The sequence below is a fragment of the Microcaecilia unicolor genome, chromosome 4 (assembly GCF_901765095.1).
Source record: "Microcaecilia unicolor chromosome 4, aMicUni1.1, whole genome shotgun sequence".
Lineage (NCBI taxonomy): Eukaryota > Metazoa > Chordata > Amphibia > Gymnophiona > Siphonopidae > Microcaecilia > Microcaecilia unicolor.
Window position 1 is genome coordinate 99,748,313 of NC_044034.1, and position 19,556 is coordinate 99,767,868.

The 19,556-nt window shown below is 40.9% G+C and overlaps 1 protein-coding gene across 1 annotated transcript in view; it reads left to right on the forward strand.

Annotated features, from left to right (window-relative positions):
• The window catches only part of EPSTI1 (epithelial stromal interaction 1), a 76,740-nt gene that overhangs the window by 40,098 nt on the left and 17,086 nt on the right, over window positions 1-19,556 (forward strand). The window contains exons 6-8 of the mRNA XM_030199431.1: window positions 3,663-3,736; window positions 13,428-13,521; window positions 15,346-15,429. Coding sequence (XP_030055291.1) covers window positions 3,663-3,736; window positions 13,428-13,521; window positions 15,346-15,429 — 252 coding nt within the window. The remainder of the gene's footprint in view (window positions 1-3,662; window positions 3,737-13,427; window positions 13,522-15,345; window positions 15,430-19,556) is intronic.

Below are 19,556 nucleotides of genomic sequence, written 5' to 3' on the forward strand. Positions count from 1 at the left end.
TTCGCCTTTTTAAAAATTTTATTTTGAACTTTTCAATAGCAATCCTTTAAAAAAATCCCCTTCCATCAAAACAAAGCCATAACATAACCATCAACCCCACCTACCTTTCTTTTATCCCACAGACCCCAAACAACCTGTCAAACATCTTTACCTTCATCATCCAACGCCAATAAAACATTGTGCCCAAAAAGAAATCAACTAATTCAGTTGCATTCATACTCACACCATCAAACAAATGGAGCCCAGACCTCTTCAGATTTCCCCAGACAATTTCTCCAAATTGCCAAAAGCTTGCTTAGGAAATAGATATTCTATATACTTTTGTATACTTTTAGCTTGCTCATACCTAGCACCAGCTATACAGAAGACCAATAGAGTAGCCTTCTTCCTATCAAGAGCCACTGGCATAAGCTGCAGTAAAAAGTCCTTTGGGCTGAGAAGTAACCCATCTTCCAAAATATCTTTCAGTATGGTAAATGCATGAGCAAAATAAAAACTTACCCAGTTGAGACGTGGAGGGGCATAATCGAACGGGGTGCCCAAGTTTTCATGAGGGCGTCCTCGTAGGACGGCTCCGCAAAGGGGGGGGGGTGAAACCCGTATTATCGAAACAAGATGGTCTTCCATCTTTTGTTTCGATGATACAGTCGGGGATGCCCAAATCTCAACATTTAGGTTGACCTTAGAGATGGTCGACCTAAATGTTGAGATAGTCGACCTTAGAGATGGTCGTCCCTGGTTTTCGGCCATAATGGAAACCGAGGACACCCATCTCAAAAAAGACCAAATCCAAGCCCTTTGGTCATGGGAGGAGCCAGAATTCATAGTGCACTGGACCCCCTGACATGCCAGGACACCAACCAGGCACCCTAGGGGGCACTGCAGTGGACTTCAGAAATTGCTCCCAGGTGCATAGCTCCCTTACCTTGGGTGCTGAGCCCCCCAACCCCCCCCCCAAAACCCACTCCCCACAACTGTACACCACTACCATAGCCCTAAGGGGTGAAGGGGGCACATACATGTGGATACAGTGGGTTTTTGGTGGGTTTTTGAGGGTTCACATTTACCACCACAAGTGTAACAGGTAGGGGGGGATGGGCCTGGGTCCACCTGGCTGAAGTGCGCTGCACCCACTAACTTCTCTAGGGACCTGCATACTGCTGTGATGGAGCTGGGTATGACATTTGAGGCTGGCAAAAAATTTTTTTAAAGTTTTTGTTAAGGTGGGAGGGGGTTGGTGACCGCTGGAGGAGTAAGGGGAGGTCATCCCCGATTCCCTCCAGTGGTCATCTGGTCAGTTCGGACACCTTTTTGAGGCTTGGTCGCAAGAAAAAAACGGACCAAGTAAAGTCGGCCAAGTGCTCGTGAGGGACGCCCTTCTTTTTTTCATTATCGTCCGAGGATGCCCATCTCTTAATCACGCCCCAGTCCCGCCTTTGCTACGGTGCCGACATGCCCCGTGAACTTTGGTCATCCCCACGACGGAAAGCAGTTGGGTATGCCCAAAATTGGCTTACGATTATGCTGATTTCGGCGACCCTGAGAGAAGGACGCCCATCTCCCGATTTGTGTCTGAAGATGTGCGCCCTTCTTTCGAAAGTAAGCCTATTAGACTCCTAATTCTGGGTCCCATGGACTTGTATGTAATATCCTTGACAGCAAGTGGAGTTGTAGATGTTGCTGTTGAGGTGCCAGGCAAGAATGGGGAAGTAGCATTTCTTCTGAGCTGAGATTGGATTCTGAATCTCAAGCTCCAAACTCCACTGCTGTCCCTAGAGAGAAAGTCTCAATTTGGTGCTCTCTCTATACCAGAAAAGGACCCATGCTACCAAATCATTAATGCAGTGGGAGAGAGGAGCATCAAACAGTCAATGTGAGGAACACTGACAGCACTCTTGGTAGAGGTTGTTATCTTGGGCCAGCAGAGATTAAATCCTACAGCAGCCTGTGCTGGCATGTTGAATGTGTCTAGGTTGGGTAAAAGTGGGTCAGAAGGAATGGCTGCTATGAAAGCTCTGCAAGTCTGGAACTAATCAAACCAATCTGCACTCTTAAATTTCCTGCCTTAGTTATCTTGCTTTATTTATTGATTTATTAAAATGATTTCTATTCCAATCATGTTGACATTCTAGGTGGGTTAATACACAAAAACAGAGGAAAACTCTCCACAGACAGTTAACAAATGAACTAATGGTGACAACTCAGAGAGGACACTAAGGCCACAGTAGACACCTCTTGAGGCAGAGAGCATGAACACAGGATCCTCCAGGAGACTTTCCATCCTGTGACTGCAGTGTCTGAAGACGGGCCAAGCTTTAAATGTGATATCCAGTTGCTGATATAATTTCTCCCCACTGGCTGTATGAAATCAGTTCTGGACCCCTGAGGCAGACATTTCAGCCAAAACATGGCCACATTTGGGTCATTGTAGCTCTTAGTCTGATACACATCGGGATCTGAATAAAGTATTTTCTGTGGAACTTCTGTGGTCTTGGTGTGTCCCTATCTGAGTTGTCAGTGCTGCTTCATTCATTTATTTGGGTTACATTGCAACATAAAATATCTTCATAAAAACAAACAGACATTCAACCCAATTCTAGCCTATGTATGAATTCATTCTGCACTTGATTCTAAGTCTGACACTGTTCAGAGTACAGCAGGAAGGGGTAACACTGTTTTATTAGAAGATATATGGACAGTGATTTCACAGATGGAGGGTATTATGTCAGGCTGTGTGATTCAGCTATGTGTCTCCTGTAGATGACTGAATACATTTTCAGTATTACACTCACTATTCAGGCAAAATAATACTTTGTAGAGCTGGATACATATAATCACATATATATAGGCTCTTACTATCCAGTCCAAAATCAATTCATTTGTAGTATTCAACACCCAACAGCACTCTTCAAATCTTCAGTATAATAACATATATTTCCCATGAACCTCAGTGATATTCAATCACCAGTGATTTTTCAATCTGGCGATATTAGCAAACATCAACCTCTTCATTGGTTCATTTTAAATATTCTTAACATATTCATTCTATTTATTCAAGCCCATAATTTAAATTTGAACTTATCTTCTTTCTTTAATTTTATCGGACCCAGGGGTTCAGCTGCCCGACATGCACGTTTCCTTGTGTTGTAGGGGATGTCCTTGAGACAGTTCATTTCGGAGCAAAACGTGCATGTCGGGCAGCTGAACCCCTGGGTCCGATAAAATTAAAGAAAGAAGATAAGTTCAAATTTAAATTATGGGCTTGAATAAATAGAATGAATAAGTTAAGAATATTTAAAATGAACCAATGAAGAGGTTGATGTTTGTTAATATCGCCAGATTGAAAAATCACTGGTGATTGAACATCACTGAGGTTCATGGGAAATATATGTTATTATACTGAAGATTTGAAGAGTGCTGTTGGGTGTTGAATACTACATATGAATTGATTTTGGACTGGATAGTAAGAGCCTATATATATGTGAATACATTTTCAGCCATAGTATATGTTACGGGATGAGTAACAAGGGAAAACTGAAGATATGTCTGATTAGTTGGTGACTTTACAATCTACAATAAGGTGGAAAAAGAAACAAAGGTAGGGGAAACACCAGTCCAGAGTAAAAATTCCTTAAAATTATTTTGGTCCTTTTATGCTGCAGGCTACCAGGTTGGAGGCAACAAGACAGCAGCAAGATATGCAAAGAAAAAAGGAGTGTGAAGAAGACAAATATGTGTAAGTGACAATTACTCTTACTAATTGGCAGTAAGCACTAACATGTGCTTACCACACACTAAAAAGGCACTACTGCTAGACACACTGAGGCCCAAATTTGGGCACTCAAAATAATTAGTTAATGGGCTCCAATGATTTAATTATTGAAACTAACAAGCACTTAGTTGGAACTAATTATGATTTGGGCGCTGATCTGGCTACCCACTATTCTATAACAATGGGTGCCTAAACTGGATCACACTCAACTGAAAAGGGGTGTGGCCATGGGAGGGGCATGGGTATTCACAAAAGATGTTTGCAGTGTTATAGAATAGCGAGAATCTGTGCCCAGTTTGCACATCAGGATTTATACCAGTTTTCAGCAGACGAAAATCTTCATGCCAAAAGCTGAGGCTGAATTCGGCATTCAACGCTATTCATTAAAGAGGACTCATTGAGTGCAAATTTTATCAGCACCAAATTTTTTGTGCCATTTATAGAATCTTTTCTTAAATGTACAGGATACAGTCAAGGTCGGTTGTGATAGATATTTTGTTTGTTGGATTTGAAAGTAATAAAGATTAAATGCCTGTGAAAGGTAATCCTATAACTGGGTGCATGCATACATGCACAGAAAAGCAGCACTTACAGATATAAGTGCACTAGCATAATCTATGCTCCAAAATAGATTACGTTCGTAATTTAGGAGCATATCCTTTATAGAATAAGGCCCAAAACATCTATTTTTTTTAAATGCTGTTTGTGCTCTATGCATTTATTTTTTTCTGGCCATTTTTGGAAAAAAAATGTACAAGTGAAAAACATAGAAAATCAAGCCTCTGGGATGTAGGAGGGGGCCAGCATTTTTAGCAGACTGGTACCCCAGACATCCCAGGAAAACAATGGGGCACCCTAGGTTGCACTGCTGTAGGCTTCATAGAAATGTTCCCAGGTACACATCTCACTATTGCTCCCTGTTGTCTGCTGAGCCCTCCAAAACCCACCCAAAACTGTACACCACTACAATAGCCCTTATAGATGAAGGATTCACCGGTACAGTGAGTTTCTGGTGAGTTTTGGAGGGCTGGGTATTATCACTATTGGCATATGTAAATGTAAAACCAATTTGAATGTGGGCTTGCAAAAGAATGCATTGGCTTGTTAGAAAGCCACTCAATGAGTGAAGCAAGAGAATTAATTGTGCTTTTGGTAAAAAAATAACATGCTCACACAGTTCTCATGCATAAAGAAAATGCATGTTAGTTAACAAGAGTATCCTAAATAATTCAAGCACACTAAACTGAGCATGCTCAATTCTCTTTCCCTTTGAATTTTCGTGTTCGGGTATAAAACTAAATTGATCTAATATCTTTGAACAATTTTGTGTCACCTGCAAATTTGACCACCTCATAGTAAGATATTACATTGTATTGTACAAACAGTATTAACATCATATCTGTTATTTGAATGTTGTAATGTGTGCTTATTAGGTGTTTCATTGATATAATGCTAACATCGTATTATATCTATGTTATTTGAATGTTCCCCCATGCTGTCCATTATGGTAGTGTTTGTATTGGCATTAATCATATTTCTGTTATGATTGTTATACAGTGCTGTTAAATGTATATATTTCTGATACTGTTATTATTGTTTCAATTTGCCATTTCTAAGTTTACCTCATTTATGTATTAACTAGCCTTTGAGCCCGTAAAAACGGGCTATTATAGGAAGGGGGGTTGAAAGGCCCCCCCCCGCGCCGCTGAGTTCGCCGCTGCCCCCCCTGGAGCCGTCGCCGTCGCCACCCACCTTCCACCCGGCCGGGCCCCTCCGCTATTGAAACAGCGATGTTTCGGGAACGCAGCACTGAGCTCTGCTGAGCAGCCGACGTCGGCCTTCCTTCTTCTTCTCTGCCTGTCCCGCCCTCGTGTGACGTAACGTCGTCGAGGGCGGGACACAGGCAGAGAAGAAGAAGGAAGGCCGACGGCAGCTCAGCAGAGCTCAGTGCTGCGTTCCCGGACCCTCGCTGTTTCAGTAGCGGAGCGAGGGCCCGACCGGGTGGAGGGTGGGTGGCGGCGGCGACTCCGGGTGGGGGGGAGCGTTAGCGACGGCGGTGTCCCTCCCTCACAAATGCGCAGTACAGACCCTCTCTGTTCCGCCCCCGTCATCATGTATTGACGCAGGGGCGGGGCAGAGAAGGTCTCTACTGCGCATTTGCGAGTGAGTACGACACTCGCCTTTTATATATATTGATGTTTATATTTGGCCATTTTATTATTGTTATGATGTTAACAAGTTTCCAAGTTTATTTAAAATTTGATATAATAACCAATTACATAATTGAAAGTTTTAGGTTAAACTATATCTGCTGTGCACCGTCTTGGGTGAATCTCTTCATAAAGGCAGTTCATGAATCCAAATAAATAAATAAATTTAAAAGAAATGAGGGAAAACTATTTTTTACTGACCGCAGGATTCTAAATATTGCACCTAGCATTCCGTGCTGAAATTCAAGTGTATTCTATAACAACGCACATAACTTAATTGGCTTAACAAGCCAATCAGCATTTTTAACAGCACTTAACAAACAATAATGAGCACTAATTGGCAATAATTAGAATTTACGTGCACAACTTGCTAAGGGGTCATTTTACTAAGGTGCGCTGAAAAATGGCCTGCGCTAGTGTAGGCACGTGTTTTGGACGTGTGCAGATCCATTTTTCAGCGTGCCTGTAAAAAATGCCATTTTTGGGGGCTGAAAATGGACATGCAGCAAAATTAAAACTGGCGCGCATCCATTTTGGGTCTGAGACCTTACCGCCACCCATTCACTTAGCGGTAAGGTCTCACACATTAACTGGGCGGTAATCGTTAATACGCATACACCACTGAATATCGCCCGGTTAGCGCCGCGTGTTCGAAAATACAAAATATTTTCAGATGCATGTAGCAGACACGCGTAAAAAATGAAATTACTGCCCAGGCAACGCGGTAGCCGGGTGGTAGTTCCAACTTGATGCACATTGTGTATACATAGGGGCCAACACGGCTTAGTAAAAGAGCCCCTAACTGTATTCTGAAATGCACAATGTCTAAATTCTAATGTGCAGAGCAGAAAAAAAGGGGCATGGTTATGGGTGTTTCATGGATGTTCCAAAATTTACACTCACTGTTATAGAATATGGCCCTCTGCGCCTAAATTTATGTACCACTATTTACGCTGCTTTTCCTTGGTGTACATGGATGCATGTAATTCTAGGTGCTGGGATATCAACTAAGCGTATTCTATATACCGTGCCTAAATCTAGGCTCTGCTTATAGGATATGCTTAGGCAGAAGTTTATTCTGCATGGAATTTTCAGGCATCATGTATAGAATCTGGCCCTTAGTGTACAATTCAGCTATGCCGTTTGTTACTGGAGGTTGTAGTCAAGGCAGTTAGCATAATTGGGTTTAAAAAAAGGTTTAGACAAGTTCCTGAAGGACAAATCCATAAACTCTGATTAGCTATATAGTTTTGGGAAAGGCACCATGTGTGTCTGGGTTTGAGAAATAAGGAATGGATCTATTTTGGGGGGATCCTGCTGGGTATTTCTGACCTGAAGTGGCCTCTGTTGGAGACTGGATGCTAGGCTTGATAGAGCTTCAGTATGTTCTTATATTATTTATTTGGATTATGCTCACACCTTTTTCAGTAGTAGCTCAAGGTGAGTTACATTCAGGTACACTAGGTAGTTCTCTGTCCCAGGAGGGCTCACAATCTAAATTTGTACCTGAGGCAATGGAGGGTTAAGTGACTTGCCTAAGATTACAAGGAGCAGCAGTGGGATTTGAACCAGCCACCCCACCGCTGGATGTCAAGACCGGTGCTCTAACCACTAGGCCACTCCTCCACACTACCATCCACAAGTCAATCAAGCAATTTTGTTGACTTACTGATCTATTATTTTTTACACGTATAGGTTGTAGTATCTTTGATGCTTTCTTTCAATGCATCGTTCTGATCTTGTTCACGTCTAATTTTTTTTTTTTTAACTCTGCCAATTATTTAGTTAACAGGCAGAAAACTAGGCTTTTATAGACATCTAAAGGAACTCTCCCGAGTATAATAATGAAAGCAGTTTATTGAATTGCCTGTGAGGTTGATTTCTAATTGTGCACATTAATCTATCTGTACCGACTGGCGAAAAATACACAAACAGATTGCACATGCAGATGGAGAATACAGAGATTTGTTTTTTGTACAGCGGCGCTATCATGTTAAGCACTCCCCAGAACTGAAATCAGGTTGTAACCCTGGTAAAACAGTATGTTTTCTGACTCTCCGTTTCCAAAGGTATCTTATAATCCTATCAGATGGAAGCTTTTGTACATTCACCTGTCATTCTGTCATTATTTAATAGTTTTGACAGACTGTTTCTATGCCTCAGTCCTCTCTGCTGTCATCTCATTCTTAGTTTATTGAGGTCTTGATGTACCACCTTTCACAAACAATTGCAACAAGATGGTTTACAATTCAAAATATAAGAGGGAGCAAATTGCAGAAGGTTAACAACAGCTACAAAAAAAACCAAACAGCCAACATTAGAAATCAGACATACAGAAAATCAATGTCAACCAAAAGGCACAGAAAAAAAACCTGCCTTGATTTCTCAGAAATGGGGAAAGTGTAAGGAGCAGGAAAACAACAAAGGGAAGACCATTGCTCAATCATCACATGCAGCGTCTTCATATGCTCTGGTGAACTAAAGGGATTTTTAAACCCTTTTTAAAGAGGTCTTTATGTGCAAGTATGCCAACAGTGTTTTCCAGAAGATAGGGGCTACAAAAAGCAAAGCTGTTTGGGGGAGGAAGTGATATCATCATCCAGGAAGGCTGCATAACCTGGAGCGCCACATGGCCCACAGTAAAGGAAACAGAAATAGCAGGCATTTTGTAGTGATGGCAGCTCCTAGACACTGCTAGTAAGAAATGAAAGCCCTGGCAACAAGGTGGTGGTGATAGGAGCCTGCAAGAAAGTTGTGGACCTGAAGGAATATTTCTACCCCAGCGGCAGTGTAGCACCTGATGAGAAATCAAGTTCACATGCAGGCAGTATGTTATTGAAAAAGGCAGTATTTTATGAACTTCTATATCCTCCTCAGCCATTTCTTCTCCAAGCTGAAGAGCCCAAACTTCTTTAGCCTTTCCTTATAGGGAAGTCGCCCTATCCCGTTTATCATTTTCATCACTCTTCTCTGTACTTTTTCTAATTCTGCTATATCTTTTTTGAGATGGGGTGACCAGAATTGCACACAATATTTGAGGTACGGTCGTACCATGGACTGATATAAGGCATCATAATATTCTAAGTATTGTTCTTTCTTAGCCGCTGCTGCACACTGAGCAGAGGTTTTCAAGGTATCATCAATGATGACACTTAGATCCTTTTCCTGAGTGGCGACTCCTAATGTGGAACCTTGCATCATGCAAGTATAGTTTGAGTTCCTCTTTCCTGCATTCATCACGTTGCACTTGTTCACATTAAATGTCAAATGACTTCTCAGCTGGTTGGTTGTCTAGGCAGTGAGCAAGAGTGTGGGCTGAGTGAAACATTCCTCTGTGGAGTCCACTTGGAAGTTTGCACTAACATCTATTCCTCCACAGAAGCCAATTTCCTCCCCCTCAGACATGGTTACCACAAAATTGGCCATAGGACTCCCTCCCCTCTCTACTTTTCAGATGGAGTAGAGGTAAGCTCTTTTCCTTTATTTTTACACTTCCCCATTACTTAATCACATAAGGGAAGAAAATTACCTGAAAGAACAGTCCAGCCTTTCAACGGCCTCCTGGTCCACTCCTTAGTTGTCTCTAAAGGGGGTGTGCCCCTTTGGACATGCCCCTTCAGACATGTGCCCAGAAGCATGCATCTGCAGCAAAGCCCAGATTTTATATGGCAGCCCGGCAGAGATGATGACATCACCAGAGCAGTTCAGTCTACAGAGGCATGTTGGTGCACACTACTCTCAGTGCTCGAATAGGAACAAGGGCTCTTTTTCCTACCTCTCTGATTTCCTTATCAGTGTTTTGCATTTGACACCATTTCTTGTGCTGTTTCCTATTATCTTCAGATCTTCTTCCTTTCCTGAAAAATACTCTTTTAGCTCTAATAGCTTCCTTCAGCTCTTTTTTTAACCATGCTGGCTGCTGTTTGGTCTTCCTTCTACCTTTTTAAATATGTGGACTATATCAGGATTAGCAGCAGAAGGGGCTGAACCTGTTGTGCCAATTTATGGGTCAGGACAAGCTAAGGAACACTGATGACCTTTGGGACCAATATAATCAGGGAGCTGGGTGTTGACTTTATTATTTGTAGATGTATCATTCTCTACAGGACATAGAGAAGGGGTAGGCAACCCTGGTCCTTGAGGGCCACAACCCAGTCGGGTTTTCAAGATTTCCACAATGAATGCACATAAGATTGATTTGCATGTACTGCTTCCATTGTATGCAAATAGATTTCATGTGTATTCATTGTAGCAATGTTGAAAACCTGACTGTATTGTAGCTCTTGAGGACTCCAATTGGCCACTCTAGCCTAGGGTAAGGCAAGCGCTGGAAGAGGAGGAGTTGGATTTTGAGGAACTGTTTAGGGGCACTGGGATGATGAAGGGTTCAGTGTTGACTCTCTGTGCCCTATTGCTGTCACCGGCAGGGAACAGGCTAAAATATGTTAGGAAATGGAACCAGTATCTGGAAGTGCCTCTTTCTGAGAAGGACTGGAAGAAGATATTTGAATATACCTCTAGGGAGTCAATCTCTGTGGCTAAACCTAATTTTTGTTTCTTACTTAAATTATATCCAAGCAAAATTGCAATACTGCATTTTTAGACCAGAATTAAAACCAAAGAAGTGCAGATGAGGACTTGGAGGGCTTCCATTTCTATTCAGTAGCATTCTGACTGCAAATCTGGGACAGGGCCAGTACTGGGAGTCTCTTGCTAAATTATCTTTTGGCAAAGGAAGTATGAGGTCAGTTTACTAGCCATAGTAAAATCTGGACATAATGCATTTTCTCGTGTGCTAAGGCCATATTAAATGCAGTATATTTTAGGTTTTTTTCTGTAGTTTTAATTGCAGGTTGTGCGCTAATGTTCCCATTAGCATGTGATACCTGCCAAGAATTAATGCGGAAGCACTTTTACTGCCTCCTATTTAGGAGGCGCTAAAGGGTGAATTCTACATATGGTGCCAAAAAAAGTGCAATTTTATAAGCCGTGCTTAAAGTTAGGTGCGTTTTATAGAATAGCGCTTATGCCCAGGACTCGCATTAAACTTTAGGTATGGTCATTTGCACCAACTGAAACATGGTGCAAATGTATGCACCTAAAATGGGTGCATATCCCCCCTTATTTTATAACAACATGCGTAAATGCTAGGAACACCCCCATTCCACCCATAACGTTTTTATTCTCGCATTTAAAATTTCAATTAAATCTAATTACTACCAATAATTGCTTGTCAAAAAGCTAATTAGCTCATTATTCAATTAAATTTTATGCACAATTTGGGCTAATCATAAAGGGCTAGTCAGATAGCAGAGGAAGGCCTACCCTCCAGCCATGACATACCGTCTCCTCAAAAAATATCTAAAAGGTTGGCATGGTTGGATAGCACATGCTAACAGGCAAAATACCGCACACTTTAATGCATTCAGCGGTAGCCTGTTAGTGTGCACTAATTGTGCATTAAGGATTTAAAGCCCTTTAGTAAACAAACCTCTATATGTGAAGGACAAAATGGAAAATAGTTATGTAAAATGTGGATATTTTGATCACACTATTTTCAAAAATGAGCAAAGACGGTCTGTTTCAGAAATTTCAACCATTTATGAGCTTATATGTTGCTACATATATAGAATTATTAATGCATGTGCTTGTCACTTGAATTAGAAATACTACAATTGCCAAACATTAGGTTGATATTAGTTGTGTAACTTGTCCCTTTGCTCAAGCATTTGGTTTAGTTTCTTAAGAATCTAGTGGTTGATATTCAGAGGAACTTATCCAGTTGGAACTGCTACAACTCAGACTGAGTCCCCTGACTGGGTCCATAATCTGATTTTCAGTGGTATTATTCTGGTAATGCGACTGAAAATCTGGTCAGACTACCTTGGGACTATCCAAGTAGTGCTAAGGCAGTTCATAGTTGGAGCTTCGGTGGTGCTGGGAATTCTCTGGTTCGCAGCAATATTCAGACCACTAACTAGGTAGCTCTCTGAATAAATTTAGTTTAGCATTTAGAAAATGGGAGAAAGTAGTTTAGTACATATGATCCTTTGGGGTGCATTCCCAGTATGCATGTGCAATTTAATTGAATAACGAGCCATTTAGTTCTGATAATTGGGCCCTAGCAGACAATTATCAGTGCTAATTGGCATTAATTAAAATTTACGTGTGCAAATTTATGAGCCTGGATCTGTGTGTAACTTTACACATGGATCATAAAAGGGGGTGTGGCCATGGGATGGTCATGGGTGGATCTGTTTCATTCTGGCAGTTTAGGTACCATTGTTATAGAATAAGGGGGATCCACACCTAATTTAGGCACAGGGATTTACACAGAGGTTTCATTGGTATAAATGGTCACGTTTAAATGTACTAGTTGTTCCCGGTGCTTAGCGCTATTCTATAAATGATGCCTAATTTTGAGCGGTTTATAGAATATTGCTTAGTACCTTTTTTTGGCAGCAATTTTATGGCAATTTATAGAATTTAGTCCATAATGACTAAGGAGGGAAGTTATCAAGGTGTGGTAAAAAGTGGGCTTTTACTGCACTTTGGTTTACCAAGGGAGTGACCAACCTGCAGTATTGCAGGTTGCTGACTCCCAAGGTAAAGGACTAATGTTGTCCATTGGCCAGGGAACACTGGGCTGCTAAGCCGCATCCCGATGCTTCTGGGATGTCTCGTAAAGAGACCAACACCTGTAAAACTTAGCAGTCTCCTGTGCTCCCTTCCAAGGACAAGCCCCTATTGAGCAAACCTCAACCAAGCCCCCCCCCATATTGAATCCCAATGAGGGTCCACCCTCCAAGATGCGCTGTCCCACTGGGAAACCCTATCACCTCAAGTGCTGGCAGCCCTCAAGGCCTCTCCTCTCCTGACGGCCTCCCTCCCCATGTTTGCTGGTGTCTAGTGGAGGGGCAGGAGATTCCCAGTTGATTCTACCCTTGCCAGAACTGGGATCCAAAATGCTACTGGTGATCCCTTGTAGTAGTCTGTGGTACTACCACTAGAGGTCACATTTCCATATAAGGTAATGCTCAACAGGGGCTTTCTCTTGGGGGTCCACTGCTAATTTTTACAGGTGGTAGCTGTTTAAAGAGATGGCCTGGAAGCATCAGGCCAAGATTTGGCTGCTTGATCCTCCTGGGTGTTCAAGTAATCCAAGCTGTGGTACAGTATTTACATAATAATGAGCTGTTTACAAGCATTTGCATGTTTTGCATCTCATAACTATGTAACCCACACTGACTTAAGTAAAGCTATGTTAGGACAAGACAACCTGCATTAGTGCCCTTTAAGTCACATTAAGGGACAAATAATGCGGGTTATTGCCCTAATGAAGCTTGATAACTTCCCCAATAAATAAACTGAAGCCCAAAGGTGGCATTACAAGCTTGATTTATTTTTGTGGGAGTGCTAATTGTTCTGTTTGAGTTTCTCAATAGGAAGAACAATGACTTTTTGAGCACACTGGAATCAGGGTTGTCATCCAGAAGGTCCTGTCAAAATGGTGGTGTTGGACAACAGTCTACAGTTTGGGTAAGTGAACACATTTAGAATGCGGTATACCCTCTCTGTGAGCACCACTGTGATCATGTAACTCCCCTTCTCAAGGAACAAACACGGGCTTTCTGTCACAACTTGCATTAAAGTTAAGATCTTGCTATTGGTTCATCGTGTACTTTACCTCAGCACTCCCCCATATCTGGCTGCCCTCATCATACCGTATGCCTCCTCCAATAATCTCTGCTCTTCTCAATCCTCCTTATTGGCTCTTCCTCCTCCCTCCCAACTTGGTATCCATCTGGATTTGCGTATCTAGGACCTTCATTTTAGAATTCCCTTCCCCTATCAGTTTGCTCTGAAACCTCCAATCTATATGCCTCAACTGCACGTGCCCCACTCAGCAGCATATTAAGATCGTACTAACATTATTCCCCTAATTCTATAGTGTACCAAAAGTTAAGCACATAACTTTAGACACTCAAATGGCAGTTAGGTGTCTGAGGGACTCATTTTCACAAGAGAAAAATGTCTGATTTTCTATGAAGTCTGTCAGAAGTGCAGGAGTGTCAGGGGTGTGTTAAGGGACGGATCTGGGCGATCCTAACTCTTGGACATTTTTCAGCCATAATGGAATGAAACAAAACTGTCCAGGACAAAAACTAAGTTGTTTTGAGCTAGACCTGTTTTTATAACAAATAAGGCACAGAAAGGTGCCTTAAATGACCACTGGAGGGAATCAGGGATGACCTCCCCTTACTCCCCCAGTGGTCACTGACCCTCTCTCACCCCCAAAACATACGATTAAAATTATTACCAGCCTCTATGCCAGCCTCAGATGTAATACTGAGGTCCATTAGAGCAGCATGCAGGTCCCTGGAGTAGTTTAGTGGTGGTTATAGTGCACTGCAGACAAGTGGACCCAGGCCCATACTTCCCCCTACCTGTTACACTTGCGGTGGAAACTGTGAGCTCTCCAAAACTCACCCAAATCCTACTGTACCCATAGGTGCCCCCTTCACCCATAAGGGCTATTGTAGTGGTGTACATTCGGGGGTGGTGGGTTTTGGTTGAGTTTTGGGGGGCTCAGCAGACAAGATAAGGGAGCAGCGGTGAGGGTGCCCCACTGCTCTCCTGGAATGTCTGGGGAACCAGTCTACTAAGAATGCTGGCTCCTCCTATATCTTATTGGATTGTTCTAATGTGTGCCTATTCAGGTGTGTCATTTGTACTGGTACACAGCTTGTTCACTGAACGCTATATAAACAGTATAACCTCATAGGGCCAGGAGAACACTGGAAATTATGACCCTGAGAGAATTGCAGAATGAAGAACTAAGGGCCCCTTTTACAAAGGCACAGCAGCGTTTTTAGCACACGCTAAAAATAAGCGTGCGCTAAACATTAGAGATGCCCCTATATTTCTATGTTGTACCCTTAGTAATTGTCCTAGGCAACTGTATTCTTATATGCTATGCAGGAATAACTAAGTATATCTGCTAATTCACTCATATAATATCCTGATATCAATTTCAGCAAATCTGTAAACAATGTTTTAACAGGTTCTTCAGAGTTCACAGCATCAACGTTGCTTAAACTGAACTGAATCAGAGCAGCAATGTGCAAATCTTCATTGAGCCAATATTGTTTAAGAATTATTCATCCAGCTTGCACTAACCTTGTAATACTCTTATTTAAAGATCATCCAGCAACCTACAAAAGTTTCAACATATGGTGAAACATAAAATCAAGTAGTGTTACTTAACTTATAGATGATTACAGGTCTATAAGAACCCCCGCCCCTTGAAAAATGAACTCAGAATTCTACCTTTTTTTGCTGTTTATGCATTCTGACCAACAGGCAAGAAGCCTTGGATACCAGCAAACCCAAAAAGAGGAAGAGGAAAGAAACCTACAGCAAATGAAAGAGGCACAAAACAGGAAGGTAAAATATGAACTGCCAGTAGCAAAGTGTTAGAGAAATATTTAAGTTTACTGGCTAAAAATGTACATTTGTTGGGAAAGACAAATTTCTTTCATTTCAAGCTGAAATTGATTATTTTTGTTTCATTTAAGTAGTCACAATTTGCAAACTGGATGTGTTATTTGCAAACACACACACACAAAATCAAGCACAACACACTGGAAAAATAATTAAAAAGAAACACCCTCAAATAAAACAGACAGCTGTTTGCTTACCCTTATTACTAGCTTTTGTATGGACAGATGAGGGCAAATAACGGTCAGTTAGCCTTTCCAGGCTGTTCACTTAGAGGCCCTTTTACAAAGTAGAGCTTTGCTGTGCATCATTCCAGGGGCTTACCCAGTGGTAATCGGGCAGCCCCGCGTGCTGCCCAGTTACTGCCTGATTAGCGTGAGAGCCCTTACCACCTCCTAAATAGGAGGTGACAGTCCACCTATTTAAGAGGTGGTAAGGGAAATGGCCACACAGCAAGTGTTCACCTTACAGCCATTTCCTAAAAAACAAAAAAAACAAAAAACTTTTACGGTTAGCAGTAAAATGGGGCCTCAGCATATGGCAAACCCGCGTGCACTGACGTCAACACCAACACAGGGCCCCTTTTACTTCTGCTTGGTAAAAGGTGCCCTTACTGCAAATTATATTCCAAATCTGCTAAGGCACACATAAATCACAAGTTTTATATCTGAAATACATTTAGCCATAATATTTACTGCACGGACTGGAGCTGTGTATACTCAATTCTGCTTGATGCTTCTAGAAAGTTGTGAGTTAGCACTAGTACAGGAAAAGAGTGACATCATTAGAAAACATTCTAATTATGTTCAGTTTATTTCTTTATTTATTTATTGCATTTGTATCCCACATTTTCCCACCTATTTGCGGGTTCAGTGTGGCTTACAATACATTGTATTGATGGAAGTACAATTTGTTACAACTCGATTATGGTTACATTGTGAGGAGTAAAGTGAAAACAAAGTCTACGTATCACAAGGGGAATAGAACAATGGAACAGAACAATGGAATAGTGGAAGAACAATGGATACTGATAAGATTACAGAACAACAGCTAGAGAACGTTTGGTTGTTACATTTTTACCTGTAGATTAAGGTTTGAGTGTGTTAGAATTTCGGGGGATAAGAGTATAAATGAGTATGTATTGATGCAGTATTAACAGTATGCGTGGGCTTCATGTGTTTTAATCCTTTCGATAGATTTCTTCGAAGAGATAAGTCTTCAACGATTTGCGGAAGTCGGTCAACTCGTAAGTCGTCTTCAGGTTGCGTGGTAGTTTATTCCAGAATTGCGTGCTCATATAAGAGAAGGTTGATGCGTGTAGCACTTTGTATTTTATGCCTTTGCAATTTGGGAAGTGGAGGTTAAGGAAAGTTCGGGATGATCTTTTAGCGTTTCTGGGTGGTAAGTCTATTAAGTCAGACATGTAGGCTGGGGCTTCACCGTGAATAATTTTATGAACTAGTGTGCATACTTTAAAAGTGATTTGTTCCTTGAGTGGGAGCCAGTGTAGCTTCTTTCGTAAGGGTTTCGCACTTTTGTATTTTGGTATACGAAAGTTGACATAAAGAGAATGCATAATGGTTGTCCATTAAACTGAGGTTTTATTCTTCTAGCTCACTCATAAGAGGAGGATCTGTTTCACCACTCTTCAGTCCTGGTCAGCACAACAAAACTTTAGGCAGGGTCAGCGCTAGTGGGAAGCAAACAGGGCAATCGCCATGGGTTACCATGACAGAGGGGTCCCCAAGCCTGCCTAAAGCTGAAGGCAGACTTAAGCAACTGCTGTGTGTTCTCTATCTTATACTGCATATTTTATTGGAATGTCAAAAATTATGTAAGCTATTTTAGTAGGGTTAGGCTCTATTTACATGTGCAAAAAGTGACTGTACATGTGCAAGTAGCAATTTTAGTGGTATGAAAAGGGGATCATACGAGGAAAAGTCCCTTTGGAAATGCATTATTTATATGGGGTCTGCGTCAGGGGCTATGATAGCTAATAACAAATAAAACAAAAAGCATGTTAGTAAAAAATAAATACACAATCATTAATATAAATAATAAAACATAAACACATAATAAATAATAACATATTGATACTAACATATCACAACATGTACAGCGAACAAATCCAAAACTAATATAAGCTTTAAAAACCTCACATGAATAAAACATTTCCATAGGGACTTTTCCTTGTGTGATCTGCTTTTTTCATACCACTGTTTTGGATCTTGTGGATTGCTTGTCCTGCTGTTCCCTAGTAGCAACTTTAGAACAGACACTACTTAATGTGTACAACTGCAGCATACTCAGATTTGAAATGGCCATATTCAGGGTTGGTGTGGGTAGACTTTAAAAGAATACATATATTTCCTATTTTGCAAGGGAAATACTGTATTTTTATGCAGATGTTTTATTAATTATTTTTATAAGTATATTTATGTCATATGTTCTTTATTATGCATTTTATTATTTTTGTATTTTAGTCTGTTTTCAGTTTAAGTCTGTTTGATATATTCATTAATTTATATATTTAGTGGTTAATTATTTCTATATGTATGGAATGATTAGTTGTTTATGTATTTCATTATACAGTCCTTTAATTTTTCATTCTTGAATTTAAAAGTCTTTTAAGTACATAAGTATTGCCATACTGGGAAAGACCAAAGGTCCATCAAGCCCAGCATCTTGTTTCCAACAGTGGCCAATCCAGGACACAAATACCTAGCAAGATCCCCAAAAAGTACAAAACATCTATACTGATAATCCCAAAAATAGTGGATTCTCCCCAATTCCATTTAATAATGGTCTATGGACCTTTTCTTTAGGAAGCCATCCAAACCTTTTTTAAACTCTGCTAAGCTAACTGCCTTTACCACATTCTCTGGCAACGAATTCCAGAGTTGAATTACACGTTGAGTGAAGAAATATTTTCTCTGATTCGTTTTAAATTTACTACATTGTAGCTTCATCGCATGCCCCCAAGTCCTAGTATTTTTGGAAAGCGTAAATAGACGCTTCACATCTACCCATTCAACTCCACCCATTATTTTATAGACCTCTATCATATCTCCCCTCAGCCGCCTTTTCTCCAAGCTGAAGAGCCCTAGCTGCTTTAGTCTTTCCTCATAGGGAAGTCGTCCCATCCCCTTTATCATTTTCGTCGCCCTTCTCTGCACCTTTTGTTCTAGTCCATTGATTGGATATGATTTATTTATTTATCTAGTGGTAATTTATTGTGAAATATATATATATACCTACCTAACCCTTCACTACCCCAATTGCAAAGGTATAAAATACAAATCTTCACATGCCAACAGCCTCTCGTTTATAGGCACACAACTTTGGAACTCACTACCCAAGGACATGAAATTCACAGAAAACTACCTACAATTCAGAAAAATACCTGAAAACACATCTTTTCAAGAAGTCTTTCCCCCCTGGATCTGCCTAATCCCACACCACCATACATTACAAAAAGTTCAGAAATGGAAAACAATATTAACCTCTCTCACAATATGCTACCATATCAACCTAAGCGTTTATTGTACTTCTGTATTATGTACTAGACTTTTACAAATCTAAATTTTGTAACCGCCTTTTTATCAATATGTAAGCCACATTGAACCTGCCGTACAGTGGGAAAATGTGGGATTCAGATGCAATAAATAAACATAGTGCCAGATTCTATATATGGCATCTAGATTTGCATACCAAAATCCAGGTGCATTCTAAATCTATGTGCATAACTTAATTGGCTTAACAAGCAAATCAGCGTTTTCAACAGCACTTAAGCAATAATGAGCACTAATTGACAATAATTGCAAGATAATTCGGTAAGCGCGTTCTAAAATGAACTGCACCTAAATGGTGAAGTGCGCAGTTTAAAATAAATACACGCAGTTCAAAATGGGCGCGTTTATAGGCGTGGTTATGGGTGTTTCATGGACGTTCCAAAGTTTATGTGCGTAATTATAGAATATGGCGCAGTCTGCCTAAATCTACGAGCTGGGATTTACGCCAGGTTTTTGTTGGTATAATTGGGCACATGCATATTTAGGCACGATGATACTGAC